Genomic DNA, 17,134 nt, shown 5'->3' on the forward strand with positions numbered 1-17,134 from the left:
GAGCAGAGTCCCCACTATGTGCTACCGAATGTATTTTCTGGCTTCCCATATAAATTTCTTCTGGACTCAGACATTTTCTTGACTCATTTCTGCACTGATGACGGAATTGTTGGTAAGGTACTTGAAATCACAAGTTGGAACTTGCTTTTCCTGCATTATGACTACTGGTTGATAGACTGGTTTTTGGCCATTCATAAAATGCTTTGAAAAGAAAAAGTGAATGGGAGCTCAGTACTCTGTTTAGTAACTGAGTTTTGCACTGCCTAGCCAATTCTTTTTGCTACCCTTATGTCTCATGTGGTACTGTTTTCTCTAACTGTAGTTTTTGATTGTTTAGTAAACATCACTTCAATTTATTCCTGCAAAAATAGTTTTATCTAATCTTATGTCTTGGTTTTTGATAAAGCTCATTCCACATGTTTCTTTACCTAAGTGGAAAAATCACCAGAATGCATGGCAGTCTACCCATACAGGTGGAGGCTCTGTCCAGAGTTTCACTGGCAGTCATTGTGAGCTCCCAAACATGACAGTTAGCAGTCTAGGTAAATTTTAATCTTGTTTTAGCTTCAGGCAATGCTGTTCTTATTTGATTAAGTGTGTATTACTTTTCTAAACCATGCCAGTTCAGCTTTCAGCCTGCCTTATGTATTGCCAAGAAACCATTTTTTAAAAAAGCAAACTTAACCTGCTAAATAATTTAAGTGTTTTTAACTCAGATGATATCTACACTAGCCAAGTAAAACACTATAAAAAGTACTTTACTTGGAATCTATGAGTTACTTTTTTTTTTCTTAAAAAAATGTGCTATTATGTTTCATGAAGCAGATTTCTTAGCATAACTTAGCAAAACTGTGCTTAAGAAATAGATTTTAAGATTTTTTTCTTTTCATAACATTTAAAATAATCTATTTGAATCTGTGTTTAAACTGTTTGCTGATTATTCATTTTTTTGGAGTAAAAATGCGTAACAGATATTAAATCAGAGAAATCTTGAAAACAGCTATGATCCAATAAATAAACTATTGTTCTAGGGGCAGTTTTGTGCCAACATGTACCTTCATGCATGTCATTCAGGTTTGCTCATGTGAACATTGTTTTAATACTTTGTATCTGAAATTTGCTCTTATTTTTTAGTTTTAATCATAAGATAGTTCTCTAGCAAGGAACTTATATTAGGGATGACTTCTTCTTTTAATGAAGATACTATTCGTATTTTTACATTGCTCCCTGACATTAATTACTCAGTTATTCTTCATTCTGAAGTGAGTTAATATTTAAAATCACAAAAATCTGGTATCAAAATACTTAAAAATATTAGGTAGTCTCTTGACTTGGAGTGATACCAAAATATCTACTGTCGATAATTACACAGGTTACAAATTAAAACATTTGTTTAAAAAACATAGACTGGTTTATAGATGCACAAAATTACTTGAGCAAGTGAACATTGACATATTAGCAGTATTCTCTTATGAGGTGGGGTTTGGAGAGGCTTTCAGTCTCTTATTTAAGTTTTTCATAACAAAAATTATTAGAAAAGATATCAGAAACATGCCTGTTTTGAAAAAAAAAATCTGAATAATGAATACATTGAAAAGTGTTTTATTATAATTAAAACATACCAATAGAAACCGTAGTCCCAAAGAAACCTTTTAATGCCATTATTAGACAAAGTTTTAGACATTAGTGAATTAGCGGTATTTTACGGAAACCCCTAAAATTCATTATTTCAAGCAATGTATCTTTAAAATGTAGTTGTTTTTATTCCTTTATGATTTAACATTCTTACTAAATAGTTTTTTAAGTTGGAACAAAAGATGATTTGACTTTGTCCCTTCATTTTAAAAGTCAGTTTGGCACTGGTTGAAGTCTTTCTGGTTTTCTGGCCCTTTCTGAAAAAGAGCCAAAAGAAAACATTGCAATTGCTAAACTTTACTGCTGAACATTATAGAAAGTTAAATAATGAGAAAAGAAAGTGTGAAGTGTCTGCCGGGCATGGTGGCTCACACCTGTAATCCCAGCACTTTGGGAGGCTGAGGCAGGCGGATCACTTGAGGCCAGGAGTTTTGAGACCAGCCTGACCAACATGGCGAAACCCGTCTCTTCAAAAAATACCAAAAAAAAAAAAAAAAAAAATTAACCAGGCATGGTGGCGAACACCTGTAGTCCCAGCTCCTTGGAAGGCTGAGGCTGGAGAATTACTTGAGCATAGGAGGTGGAGGTTGCAGTGAGCCGAGATCACACCACTGCACTCCAGCCTCGGCAACTGAGCAAGACCCTGTCTTAAAAAAAAGAAAACATGAAGTGTCTGTGCCTGTGCCACAAACATTCTGGTTCTCTTCTCCATAAATATTAATTACATTGGTCTCTGTTTTGTGGAAATGGAAAAACTAATGAAAGTAAGTTAGAAGACTAGCTGACCAGTGTGGTGGTGTGCTGGTATTCCCCCCTGGGGTGTCTGCCTTTCTCACTGCATCTTTCAGTGCCTCTCTGTTTGGTTATTACCTAAATTTTGTTTTACATGGTATGCGGGAGGTGACATCATGAGTTGACCTTTTGGGAGTGTAGGCTTACTGAAAGAGCAGAATGTCGTATAGTGACAGTTTCATAGGAAAACACTAGGGCAGGAGGAACTACTATGCTGGCAGCTGATACACTGATGTACAAGTGAGCTAGTAATCCAGTGATGCCTGAGCACACTCCACTAGCTTACCCTACTCTAGGCTATGCTTAAATAAAAAACCTACTTTAATTTATTCTGTAATACCATGTGTAAGTGAACACTAGAAAAATACATGAAGATTTTTTTAGGAAGATGAATGAATATCGAATGTTTTTAGAAAATGATATATAAATTTATTAATACATTTTAAAATTCTACATTAATAACTGAGACTTCAAGTAATAGTAATAGTTTCCCTTTTATTACCTCTGAGAGCACTTTAAGATTCTCCTAATCTAAGTAATCTGGAATGCTAGGCATAGTCATTGTGGCCATTCATTTTCTAATTCTATTGATGTTTGAAGAAACTTAAATGTAGCCTAAGAAGTCTTAAATATTAGAGAAAAAAAACAGATAAGAGGAAAAATCAATAGAGACAACAGTATATCTACAAATAATACTGGTTATATTCAACAAAAATGTAATTATTGAACAAGAAAGTTATTGCTAGATTTTAAAAATGTCATCTACGTGATTAAGGTCTTCTCATTGTTCTTGTCTTTGAATTTTGTCATGCACCCGCGTTTATTTTCAGGCTTGACAATTTGTGGCCATAACTGCCTCCTGACGGCAGAATGGATGTCTGCAAGTAAAATAGTGTGTCGCGTGGGACAAGCCAAAAATGACCAAGGAGACATTATTGTCACCACTAAGTCAGGTGGCAAAGGAACCTCAACAGTCTCTTTCAAGCTACTCAAACCTGAGAAAATAGGTAAAGTCTTTCACGGATTTATTCTAAAAAAGAAAGTAAAAATGAGTTTGTCTTTTAAGATGTAAAACTGGTAGATTTTATAAACCTACCCACTTGCATATCTCAACTTAGATTTAGTTTATGTTTATTTTGACAGGAATGGGATGTTGGTTAATATTTGTATTGCTTTTGGGGAGGCAGTGTGCTGAAATAACAGTCAGTGAAACCTAAGGATGACGATCGTATGAGAACTAGCCTCCTGAGTTCTTAAAATCTGTTCGTTCACTTGATATGCCAGTTTCGGTTCCTTGATCTTGAATATAATGACATTGCTGTAAAACTATTAAACAAGATTTGAGGTGAAAAGTCCTGATTTGGCCAAATTAGTAATAATATATCTAAATAATATTCCCTTTACCTTCATTTTGTCCATCCTTCAAGGCCCAGATGACACATTCCTGGCTTGGCTGCTTTTAGGCTCCCACATTAGTTATACCCACTCATCTTTGAACCACACAGCACTTTACGTTTTCCTTCTTTATGCACTGACCACTTGCTGCCTTATGTTAGCAGTGTTAGGAATTTGGTCTGAGAAGTCATACCCTTTGAATTCTAACCTGGACTCTCTTACCATGACTGACTAACTTTAATACCTCGTTTCTCCATGAGCAGAAGTGGAATAATAATATCGCCTACCTCATAGGATTGGATGGTTAGAACAGAAGTGTAAAGTGCTCAGCATAGTCGCTTACCCAACGAATTAATAATTTCTAATTATTTTTCTTGTAGCTATTTCTGTGCGTGTCTGTTCTCCTGTTTAGAAGAAGAGTAATGTCAGATTCATCTTTGTGGTGCTGTAATGTCTCGCACATGGTCAGCACTTGATAAATATTTGTATAATGCAGGAGTATCGTAGGCATAATTAAACCCAGCCAGTGCTTCTCTTTATATAGAAAAATAAATAATTTTGCCAATTGTTTTTTTTTTAAATCTCAGAGCATAGAGCCTTTCTGCAGCATTATTCTCTATAAATTCCCAGATTGTTTTTATAAATAAAAGTTCAAGGAATTTAAGGGAAGATTCAAAGTGGACTTTATATATGCACATGTACATGCATGTGTGCATATATGTATACATATAACATTTGTATTTTTGTTTACTCTTTTTTTTGTGTCTCCAAAACTAAACTGTGAAACTAAAGCAGGAACTTGTTATATGGGTTTTCTAGAGGAACATAAACATTTTGATAAAATCTGATATCTTATTTATGTAGCAGATAAAGACAACTTAGGCAAAAGTAGTAGTTTTATTCTAGAACATTCAGCCCAGGGCCTAGCACATAGTAGACTTAGTAAAGGGTTCTTGGACTGAACTCAGAAGTGCCTGGACTCGAGCAGAAGCTCTGAAAAAGCCCCTGTTGCATGCTGGCAGAACTGCAAGCACTGAGGGAATGAGTGGGTTCCCAGAGGGCCTTGCAGCCACAAGTTGCCTGGTATTCAGACAGCCTTCTCCCAGGAAACCTTCTGATCCTTGCCTGTGGAGGCGGGCACACTTTGTCTGTACTCCCTGGCCACTTGCTCTTTTTCTGTTGCAGCCCAGTGCCTTGGAGGCCTAGCTGGTAAGTAAGCCCTATGCTAGGTTGAATGATAAAGAGCTCAGTCCCGTAAAGGAAGATGTTTTTAGAGTTTATGTTGTCTTGTTCACAGGGTCCATACCCAGTCAGTTTTCCCTGAATAACCTCGCCATTTCCATTATACAAGCCATGCATTCTTAAAAGGTATTTGATTTAATCGTTAGATATCTTATTGAGTTTGCCAAATAGATTTCAGCCTAATATGGAAAAAACCTGCTGTTTCTACCTTCTAGGACATGTCGAGCACTGATAATAGTAAAAAGCATGGGAACTAGCAAGTAGCATAATATCTTTGCATAACTATTCATGAAAACATGCCAGTGTTTCTAGAGGAAAAGAAAATAAAAGATGTTTCTTGTGAACTTTCAAGAACCATTTAAAAAACACTTGGTTTTCATTTATAGTGAAGTGTCCTTAAGGTAGCTTATGGAACCCAGAAGAAGAAACTTACAGTATTAAATATAAAATCATATGTACATATGGTTTTTCCAGCATTTATCATAAACCAGAAACGTTCACTGAACTAACATTTAACTCCAGTGTTTTGTGGTTATTTTCCAGACATTTTCCAAGAGTTTACATGATCTCAGAATATTCTCTTGAATAAACAGATATTATAGGTCATCTTATTGCATCTTACATACTGACTTTCTGAATTTTTTTGTACAGATTTAATCAGTTACATTTAACAATGTTTAATTGTAGTGTTTATTATTTGTAAAATACGTTTGCTGTAGCAAAACTTTTTCTAAGCAGTTTAATTTGTCTTTTCTGTTGAGTGAAGTACAATGAAACCATAAGCCAAGGTATTATTTTTACCTTTTTATAGATTTTTTTAGTGCTTATAATTAAACCACTAGTCATTAAAAAAAAAACTTAGCTGTTATATCCTCAAATCTCTTAAAAATTATCCAACAGGCATTTTGTATTAGGTCTTTAGGAAATAAGGCAATATGGCCAGACTTAGAAGGTACCTGGGGTAGCCTTCATCTTATTAAGCATGTGCTCTTCATTTCTGTAGGCATTTTGGATCAGTCTGCTGTGTGGGTTGATGAAATGAATTATTATGATATGCGTACTGACAGGAACAAAGGAATTCCACCCTTGTCCTTACGTCCTGCTAACCCCCTTGGCATTGAGATTGAAAAGTGAGTAGCATCTTGCCTTCGGTCTTCTTTATTTTTCAGTTGCTAAAAAGTTTTATATACTTACAGGAAAGGGACTCAAACTCCAGAAATGTCCCAGGAAACATAACTGAAGACAACTTAACTGTTTGGAGATGGGTGTTATTTATGAAGCCTGGTTAGCTTTGCTGCAAGTAAACTTTGCAGTTAGTTAAAACTTTTGGCTAAAACTACTTACCTCTTTAGTTTTTTGATTTTACATTTTGTGAAAAAGAAAAATCTTTAATATGTTATCTGGAGATGGTTAAATAGCTAGATGGCACCTGAAGTCAAAATAGAATTCCTAATCTACCCATTTGCTTGATTTTTCTAGAAGTATTTTAGAATAACTAGGTCTAATATGGTCTTTATTTTGACATCTACCTCTCATTCTTGCTTCATCCAGACTTACTTAACTTTAATCATCAGAATTCAGCCAGGTAAATATCTTTCAAGATGCCTTATAACTGAGTCTGGAGTTTTTCTCAATTCCTAGTAAAGTGTTTTAGTAACTTTTATAATTAGTGCCTTTCTACTTAAACAATTCACCTAACATGTTAATTGTGGCTAATTTATCTTCTGACCTTAGTGATTCTGCTTATGGAATTACATGCTTTGTTGCTCTGCAGACTCTTAACCAAAAGTGACAAATTAGCACTGTTAATACTTTAACCATGGTTTTAGTTTCAGGTTTTCTAGGAATGGGGAAAATTCTCCAATATTCTCTCTCTCTCTCTCTAATCTTCAAGCCTACCTTTGAAGATCATTAGTAATTCAAATAGCTCATTTCGTTTTCACCTGCTGGGGTTTGCCCCTAGCTGAGGGGAGGCAGCATGTTTGTCTTGGAAAGGTAACATGGGTTGAAAGGTCTGGGGCTTAGCAGCTTTGGATGGACTTGGACTGCTCTAGGTAACATCTTTGAATCATTTTGGCAGTATGGGTCATTCTAGAGCTATTTAAGGATTCCTGTGCCTTCAAAATTAAGAGTTTAAAGATTGAGAAAATTTAGAAAAGAATGGTAACATTCTTTTTTATTTGAGCACAGTTTTAAGCATGAATAGACTTGCAGTTGGTATTAAGCCCCTTATGGACTGCTGCAAGGCTCTTGAAAGCCAGCCTCTTTCCAACCTGCCTTAGAAGTGTAGAGTGAGGGGCCCTCTGAGCTGTTCTTCATAACTAAGAGCCAGTTTTGAATATGGGCAAAAGGAATATGGAGATATACAAAATGTATTTTGTTTGAGACTTGGACAAAATCATCAAAGTTAGGATTTATTCAGATGTTTACTGTCATAAACGTGATTTCCTCAACTTCTGTTTTGGTACATGCCACCCACCCTTGTTCTCTCTACCTCCTCACACCTCAGCCTTTGACTGTCTATCATTCCTGTTGCTGCTACCCGCAAAGTTGTGTGGCCTGAGCTGCCTCTAACAGCAGTGTTTCTTAATAAGCTTCAGGATAATTCTTTGGTAACATTGCTAATGGCACCGAAGAATAATAGCACTAAAAGTATTTAGCTTTTTTTTTTTTTTTTTGAGACACAGTTTTGCTCAGCTGCCCAGGCTGGAATGCAATGGCACATTCTCGGCTCACTGCAACCTCTACCTCTCAGGTTCAAGAAATTCTCCAGCCTCAGCCTCCCGAGTAGCTGGTATTACAGGCGCTTGCCACCGCATCTGGCTAATGTATTTTTAGTAGAGACGAGGTTTCACCCTGTTGGGCAGGCTGGTCTCAAACTCCTGACCTCAGGTGATCTGCTCATCTCGGCCTCCTGAAGTGCTGGGATTACAGGCATGAGCCACCACACCCGGCCTTAGCTTTCTTAAACATTTCTTTTCTTTCTTCTCTGAGAGGTAGTTTGGTTTTGTGTGGAACAAAACTCTTTCAATTTGAACTTGGGCTCTGCCACTTACTAGCAATATGACGTTGAGTAAGTTACTTAGCTTCCTTTTGCCTCAGTTTCCTCAGATGTACAAGGCAGTGCCTGTTCCTTAGGGCCGATGTGAGGAATCAGGGAGTGAAGAGGTAAACACTTGGAGCATAGCAAGTGCTGAGCAAGTATTCATCCTTACTACCAGGATTCTTTGCTCTTCTTGGATATATACTATTCATTGTTCTGCCACATAGGAAAAGTTTTTTTAATGACTTAAGATTCCAGGATACTAAATTGTTTTAAATTTTAAAATAACATTATGTACATTTGTTTAAGAAGTACTTCAGTGGGAATAAAATTATCAGATTTTGTCTGTTCCTGTATAGACTGTTACTTAAGTTTCAGAAATATTTGCTCAGCCATGGGATAAAGTAAAATTTTATTAAAGGATAATTTCTGTAAAAGGGAAAATCATGATTCTTAAAAAAATATAAAATGAATAGATGTCAAAGCTTTTATTTAACTCATAATTAAGGAGAAAACCAATAAGATGTTAAAACCAGCCCAAAGGAAAGTCCAGAGGGGAGACATACACAATGAGAAATGCCAGAAGTTGCAAGACCATCAGTCCATCTCGGAGGAATCAGTGGAATCCTCACCTGACGTGCATTTCTGTGGACAGGAATCCCTGGCTTCGCCGTTAGCCCTCCACACGCCAGCTCTGTCTTTCTAACAGAGATTCAGAATAGCCAATGAACAGGGAAAGGCGCGGATCCTGTAGCATCAGGGAACACGGGAAGGCCCTGTAGGCCGTGAACGGACATCCAGTCATCCTTCTGTCCAGCTGAAAGTGTTTTGCGGTTTTTTCTATGAGAAGAAAGAGAAGCTAGATGTAGAGATTCCAGAAAGCAAGAAAAATGAAAGATGAAAGTAAGAATAGGTGTAGAAACCAAGAGAAGAGAATGCTTTTGGCCAGAAAAATGCTTTCCAGGTTCCTTTTTTTTTTTTTTTTTTTGAGATACTTTCAAGAAACTGTGTTTATCTTGTTGAATTATTTGACCACAGTTAGCGAAGTCTTATTTTAGAGAAAGGTAAAAGCAAGGAAATGCAGATTGGAAAATATTGCTGTGGGTTTTATTTTGCTGATTTACTTACTATTTTTTGGTGGATGCTTTGGTCTTTGTAGATGATAGCATTGTACTCAGGTTAGGATCCTTACTATCTGTCTTTTAGTTCTGTTTATTAATGTCATTTTTTTTCTTTTAATAATTAAAAGCCTGGAGAGCACCTATTTTTTGCAAATGTCAGTATTGAAGGAATAATAGGGTTTTAGCATTATTTTTTTGTTGAAACATAATTTCAAAGGTTTGAAGACTTATGAGTGCTGGTCATTAAATGCTCCCCTGTGGTCCTAGTGAGTGATCAGATTGCAGTGGGGAGGTGACCTTCAGGAGATAAGTCAGCTTCTGGTGATTGCAATGTGAGTATCTGTGGAAATTCTCGACAACTGATGGTCTAGTGTGCAAAGCAGGAGCCTGAGGGGCCCTGCAGTGTGGTGGCCGCTTGATGTGACTATGACAAAGCCAGTGAGAGTAGCACAGTACAGTTGCCTTGTGGCTCTTCAGGGTGAGTCAGAGTTTAGTAAATATTTTGCTGGTGGACCCAGCATGCATACTTTGTCTTTCAGCCTACGAGTTGAACGACTTGGCATTTACTGGGTGTCTTTGACTGTCTTTATATTCCTAGATTTTTAACTGATGTTTTGCACACAGGGTGTTATGATACTTATAAAAATGTTACTAATTGCTCAGAATAAATAACTTCACTTTGAATTGAGACTAGGATTTGCTTGTAAAAGGTCTGTATTTTTGATTTACGATGGCAATTGTCACAAATATATGTGTTCTTAGCATGACTTCAGTTGTAATGAGACAGACTATTTAAACCAAAAAGGAAGGTAAAAACGGGTTAATGCTAAGTGAAAACCTTCACTAGGTTTTGTTCCTTGAAATCAATATTCAATGGCCTAACGAGAGGGTATTTGTGGGTAATGTTTAGAAGGCAGTCTGTACCTGGGAGTGGGGGCAGAAGACAGGAGCCTTATACTGTTTTTATATGATTGCCAGGTGTTTTTGTGAATTATTACCTGAGAATGGCTGTCAAGAATAGTCAGTTGTTGCACCACTAGTATGTGTTTTATTTCTGCATGGGTTTTATGGGCAATGCAAACCTGATTTTCTTCTAATCAGCTCGACTTCCAAACAGAAAGAAAAGACCAATTTCAATTTTCCCATCAAATTTAGAAGATTGCATTTTAAAAAAGGAAAACTGACAGCAAATTAATTCTTAATATAGGTACAGAAGAAAAGAACCTTTGGTGACTTTACCTTTGTGTAAAAATCGATGGTCGGCGAGAGTGCCTTAAAGGCCAGAAACTGGATCAGACAAAAAAAAACGTCAAAACAAACTTGTAATACTTAATACAACAGAGTGCAAACAATGTTGCTAAAAATTTAAAGCTACGAGCAATATGTATAGCGGTGCACATAAAGAACTAGCAGTGCCCAACTTCAGCGTTAGCCTCCCCCTTCCATCTTCCGTCTGCCAGATCAGGAAAGTGTGTTTTCTTTGATGCAAACACAGAATAACACAACTGCAGCCTCACAATGTGTGCAGTGGCTGTGGTGGTCTCAGAAGGAGTCCCGTTGATTTGCATGCTGCACGGGTCATTGCTGCAGAGGGTCCTCATACTGGAAAGTGAGTGCTGAGGTGCGAAGAAGGTGCCTGTTGGTGTGTCTTCACTCTGTCCTGAGGCCTGGGTCTTCCCCTGGCTTGGGGCTAGCTGTTTTTTTTTTTTTTAAATAAGGTTTAAATCTGACCTTACACTGCCATCTAATGGAAAACATATCTTTTCGAGATGGCAGGAATTGTCAGTGACTGAAACTGCATGTTTTGATTCCTCGATGAAAACGTTCCGTGAGTTTACACAGTAGGGTCCATGTTACTTTCAGTCTTTAACTGAGCATTAATGGACTTAAAATGCAGGCTTGTTTTGAATTACTCAGAGCATATTTTGTTTTTTCTGATGTGTTTGAGCTATCACTTCACGTGGAAGTTTAGAGTTCAAAATCCAGTTTTTCTGAACAAACATACAAGTTTTTACTCTGTGCTTCATTAGCCATGTTGACATGCTACTTCCTCCTTTCCTACCACTATTATTAAGGGCATTAGCATTTCTCTTCATTCGAAAGCAACTCCCCTTTCATGCTTCCTTACAATGTCATCTTTGTGGATGTGTAGTTACGACTGTATTTCCTATCTAAGGCCCTCTGGTTCTCTGTTCAACAATACAAGTACTAGGTTCAAATCTCCACTGTTTACATGTAACCTCTCAGAGGCCATTTCCTCATCTGGAATTTGGGAATATTTAACTCAGTTGTTGTCATGAGAATCAAATTAAATAATACTTAGGAAAGTAGACTGTAAGATATAAATAAGTGTAAAGATTAAAAATAATAGCAAATAACATTTTTGAGCATTTGTCCTGTGTCAGAAACTGCTACAACTTCTACAAGCATTATCTACTCTGATCTTCAAAACATTTGTAAGAGGAAGACATTATGATGCATTATCCTCATGAATAAAGGAATAACTTCTCTAGATTATACAGGCAGATTGAGCAGACACTGAGATTGAGCCCAGAGCCTGTGTTCTTAGTCACTGCTTATGACCCCTTTGTCCCGTTGTGAACACTGAGATGAGCCACCTCCACGTCTACACCTGTGTCACTCACGAAGCTTCAGGGACTCTGGCATTGGTATTCAGTTTTTGTTTCTTCCAAGTCATCTGTTTTACATTTTTGAGATGTTTGCATAAAAGATCAGTATATTTAGGCATCTATTTTGCAATAGAATATTGAATCAGTTTGCCTTCAGCTGCAAGTAAGAGAAAATGAAAATTCATTTGATTTAAACAAAAATACAATCTACTTTTTCATTATATACAATATTCAGTGATAGTATCCTCCAAAGTTTGTTTGAGTCAGTAACTTAGTCATGTCACCAAGATGTGAAGAGCCTGAGTTTGCTGGCTGTTCTGTTGCTCTTAGCATAAAACAGATTTCCTTCCTAATTACAAATGGCTTTAGCAATTCCTGTGGTTGAAACTGGACACAATGATGTTCTGAGGCAGAAAGATGCTACTACCTCTTCTTGGTGGTTAACCACTCAAGAGCAGGGAACATATGACAAGCATGGTTGGCTTATGGTGGTTGATCTCTCCCCAGTTAAGGGGCTAGTGGTGAGCTGTGGGATTCTTCCAGCAGAGAGGGCCCAGGGTGATTGGCGGGTCATAGCCAACAGTGTCCCCTCTAAACGGGCTATGTATGTCTGGGCAGGGTTAGTCCTGGACTTAATTGTGTGATTTGGGAAAATTATTTGACGTCTCTGTGTTAGAATTTCACCATCTTGAAAATAATGTCTGTCGTATTCTCGTAAGTCTGATTTCTGCTGTAAGTCTCAATACATGTCTTCCAATTAGTTAAGATTAACCAAAGACTTTTAACATCTTTAGTAAGAACTCTTGGAATAATCAGCTCCGTCTTAGGGGAGGTGGTATTTTGACCAAGAGATGTAGTGCTTTTCAAATTCTACTTGGCCCATGTCAGAGGCCTGAAGGAGCGACATGTGCTAGGAGGGGTGCTGATGGGTGTGTGGGGCTCGAGTCTCAGCATCTAGCTCCGGGAGCTTGGACATTTGGGCCTCCCTGCTCACTCCAACGTAAAAGCTGAGTCTCAGGCTCTGTCACCCGTGTCCTCCCACCGTCTTGCGGTGCACGGGATGTTCACAGCTAAAGAGCTGGGAGTACAGGGCCAGTGGGGACCTTGCCAGACCCAGTGCTTTCTCACCAGGGGCCCCACTGCTAGGGACTGGCTAGACCCATCCCTGCTCCTTCTGAGGATGAGGGAGGGAGGGACTCCTGGGGGTAGGAGAGTTTCTTAACAATCCTTCGCCTGGAGCCCTCACTAGACATCAGGCCTTTATATTATGATATAACTGAGAGCAGTTTAGATTTGTAAAAATAACAATTTAGTAATGCGTTGTAAATGAGATGTTACCAGAGTTTAAGTATCAGGGGAATTTTAAAAATGGAATACAAAATGGAAAGCTCTGAGCTGCTGGTTTACATTTTTCAGTACCATCAGCACCACCAGTTTAACTATTGTAACTGTTTAGGACAGAACGCTTTTCTGTATGTGCTGTGTACGTCCTGTTTTTTAAAAACCTTTTTATTTTGGCTAAACATGTGGAGTATGATTTAGCTGCCATGGGGACTGTGTATTCTTAACTGTTTCTCCAGGGCATGCAGCTGCTGTATTTTTGAGTTTTGTGTCTGCATTTTATAGTTTCTTGTTACCATTGTGTCACAGATCCTTTCTTCACATTGTCAGCTCTTAACGCTAGCAACCCCCTCTTTGATCATGGGCAGAGAAACACCGAGGCACAGTGAAGCCCCACGGGCGTGGGTGAGGGACACAGAAGCTCAGTGTGACTTCTCAGCCTTCTTTCATTTCTTTTTTCTCAGCTGTGTCCTTATGTTACTTGGAATTGATCCCTGCCAGATAAGGATTTCTTGTACTTAAATAATGTGTAAAGACTGTTGTTAGTAGGAATTTAGTTGCTATCAGTAGTACATTTCGATTCTGCTAAGATCAGTTAACTTTCTGAGCAAGGGAAGTGTGAGACACCACATTGAATGCCAATGCATGGAAGTAAGGTGGACAGAAACACGGTTTACAGCCACCATGACTCCTCCCGCCCACGATGACAGGCCTTACTAATTGGTCATGTCATTCTCTCCAGCCAAGTTCAGACAAAGCCCGTGATCCCTCACACAGCACGCCAGGCAGATGCTGCCTGCCGGTTAGAGCGGGACTCCAGAAGGAAGCACTTCTGGGTCACGTAGCTGGGGCTCAGCGTGTCGTGGCTTAGCCTAAGCCTCTACTCAGTCGATACATTTCCCCCAAAGCTCTCACTTGGAGACATGGGGTACAAATAAATAAAGTGAGAAAAACTTCCAGAGGTGAAAGGATTTTCTTACTAAGTAAAGTATGAGAACCAGCATGAAGAATCCAAACCAAAATAAACTTAAAAACTCTAAGTTCTCCACCTCCCTCTCAGAGACTGCTGACTGGTGAAAATGACCAGCAAGCTAATGAATGCCACACGCATGTATCAGGAAGATTCAGACTATAACTCTTTTAACTTGTGAGGCTAGTGGGAAAAGATGCAAGATTGACTTTGTCTAAGTGGAAGTGGTGCCACCTCCTGAAATCTCATCTGTCTTCTTTTCTGTTATAATTCTAAGCAAGACCTCCCCCACCCAATTAAAAAAGGAACATGGTGAAGAAGGGCAGTGTAACAGAATGTGAATGGGATGCCCTGTCCTGGCTGAGGTGCTCACACAGTAGGTGTTAGACTCTAGAGTGAATGGCGTCTCACTGTGCAGGGTTGATAGAGGAACTCCTTGAGATCTGGTTTTGCAGCTCACATTCCTTGTTCTTATAGGGACCACAGAGGGAGAGGACGTGTAGAGAGGCGAGGAGGATTTGTGCAGAGATTTCTGTGGGGAGAGCCGGGCTAGGCCACAAAGGGGGAGGACACAGAATGTGTGACCATCTCCACTTAGGCCTGGTGAGTTGGACCTCCAGGTGACAGTGTTCCCTGCAGCTGTGAGACACAGAGCCTGAGTGGGCAGTTTTTAGGGGTGTTCCCCATGTCCAGGTGAGCAAGCAACTTGCTAGAGGGAGTGGGTTCTAGGCCATTGGAAGTTGTGCCTAAGGAGACTGGTTAGCTGAACATGGAGGGTCTCCAGCAGGGAGTGCCTACGGTAAGACCGAGAGACCACTCGAGGCTGAGCGGTGGCAGTAGAAAAATGATGCATCCATGAGTCAGGGCTGGAGGAGTTCTCCAGAGCCCTTGAGGGAACCTGTGAAAATGCCCACAGACTCAAGTAGGTTTTAATACCTGGCAGGCAGAGAGCAAAGGCCACCCATGGCAGTACCAGGCACAGGCCCCAAAGGACATTCCATTCTTACCTCTCCATCCATCCTACCCTTAACCTCTACAACAGAGCTCCCACTTTCCCCCCAATCAAGGAAGCAGCCTAGTAACTATTCACCTTGGCTGGGAAGAGGGAAGAAAAAAATGTTATCTTTGAGTGAAGTTGGAGTATTGATCATGGACTAAGCTGCCTAATTGAGCTGTATTTGTAATGATGAGACAGCAAGACTCTCCCAGAAAAGAGTAAGTAGAAAAGTCATTGGACCTACCCACGTTAAGAATTCTTTTAGGGTAGGGGTCATTTCACCGCTGCATAAATGTTAAAGGGATACTGTGCTATCAAATGATCCGTATCTGGTTTATACCTTATGAGTTGGCTTTGGCCATTGTATCGGGATAGGGGACACATCTTAGAGGGGACAGCAAATCAGACGAACAAAGTAAACACCAACATGGTGGAAACCAACATATGAGACAGTATAGTCCCTTGGAGGCTGCTGAAGCATCAGGTTTCAGGCCTTGAGTGGCAGAAATGAGCCCTGCGAGACAAGCAGTTTCAGTTCGTGGACATGCTTGGATTTCATCCTGCAAATGGGGCAGTGGGGGCCAGCGAAGGCTGCCAGGTTGTGAGCCTCAGTGGACACATCTGGCATCCCAGCATGAAGCCTGACCTATAGTAGATGCTTGATTGGTAGATGCTTGAATGAATACGTAAATGAATTGATCCAGAAGTCAATCTTAAACACGTAGGCAAGATGAGGGAGCTACAGATTATGTATATAGCCTGTTGTTATCACAAGCTTTTCTTAAAGTCATTCTAGACATGGACATGATGGTTAGATGTGGTTTTATTGGTACTTGGATGATTTCTTAGACAGTATGTCTTAAAACAACTTTCATATAGGTTTTTTTTTTTTTTTTTGAGACAGAGTTTCGCTCTTGTTACCCAGGCTGGAGTGCGATGGTGCGATCTCGGCTCACCACAACCTCCGCCTCCTGGGTTCAGGCAATTCTCCTGCCTCAGCCTCCTGAGTAGCTGGGATTACAGGCACGCACCACCATGCCCAGCTAATTTTTTGTATTTTAAGTAGAGACGGGGTTCACCATGTTGACCAGGATGGTCTCGATCTCTTGACCTCGTGATCCGCCCACTTCGGCCTCCCAAAGTGCTGGGATTACAGGCGTGAGTCATATAGGTTTTAACAAAAATCATTTTACAAAGTGATTTAATATTTTAAAAGTTCACTGTATTCAAATTTTGATTTTTATATATTGAATGAGAATTGATTTCATATTTTGATAGGTTTAATAAAACATCAACTCAGCCTGATGTCTTAATCCTCTTTTAACTTCATTTTCTTTTATTGATATAATTTCTGTATTTCAACTAGTTTCCTAACTTTTCTATGTTAACCGAAGTTTACATGATAGAAAAATCAGCCATGATGTGTGAAATGTATTTTGTACATATATATAAACATATTCTGGATAATGTATTATTAATACGTATCATTGTAATGGTTTGTATTCATACATGTTACACTGGATACTCAGTGATATTTGTTACATTTTTGTCATAATAACCATTAAAATATGTTTTAAACCTTTTTTCCCCTCAGAAGTAAATTTTCCCAGAAGGACTTAGAAATGCTGTTCCATGGAATGAGTGCTGATTTTACAAGTGAGAATTTTTCAGCTGCCTGGTATCTTATAGAGAATCACTCAAACACCAGGTTAGTGGATATGAGACTGTCATCTGTGAAGGATTTCACTCAATTGCTAAAAATGGGATCACACGGTAACTTGAATTTTAGGTCTGGCTCTGCATACAGTAATATAGTTTTAGGTCTATAGGTGACCCTGTGAACATCTCAGGGTGTCTGTTTCCTTATTTGTACAATGAGATGATTAATTAGAGGTCTCTTATTTCCTACTGTCATTTTATCTTCTATATATTTTATTATTGGTGTAGGTTATTAAAACTTTATGGCAC

General features: G+C 38.9%; 1 protein-coding gene across 3 annotated transcripts in view; it reads left to right on the forward strand.

Annotated features, from left to right (window-relative positions):
- The window catches only part of EXOC2 (exocyst complex component 2), a 212,306-nt gene that overhangs the window by 58,197 nt on the left and 136,975 nt on the right, over positions 1-17,134 (forward strand). For all 3 annotated transcript variants that reach the window (XM_021676162.2, XM_021676163.2, XM_064370040.1), the window contains exons 3-5: positions 3,258-3,434; positions 6,068-6,194; positions 16,761-16,874. In XM_021676162.2, coding sequence (XP_021531837.2) covers positions 3,258-3,434; positions 6,068-6,194; positions 16,761-16,874 — 418 coding nt within the window. The remainder of the gene's footprint in view (positions 1-3,257; positions 3,435-6,067; positions 6,195-16,760; positions 16,875-17,134) is intronic.

Source organism: Aotus nancymaae, unplaced genomic scaffold, assembly GCF_030222135.1.
Source record: "Aotus nancymaae isolate 86718 unplaced genomic scaffold, 86718_ANA_hifiasm-v0.15.2.pri h1tg000098l, whole genome shotgun sequence".
Classification (NCBI taxonomy): domain Eukaryota; kingdom Metazoa; phylum Chordata; class Mammalia; order Primates; family Aotidae; genus Aotus; species Aotus nancymaae.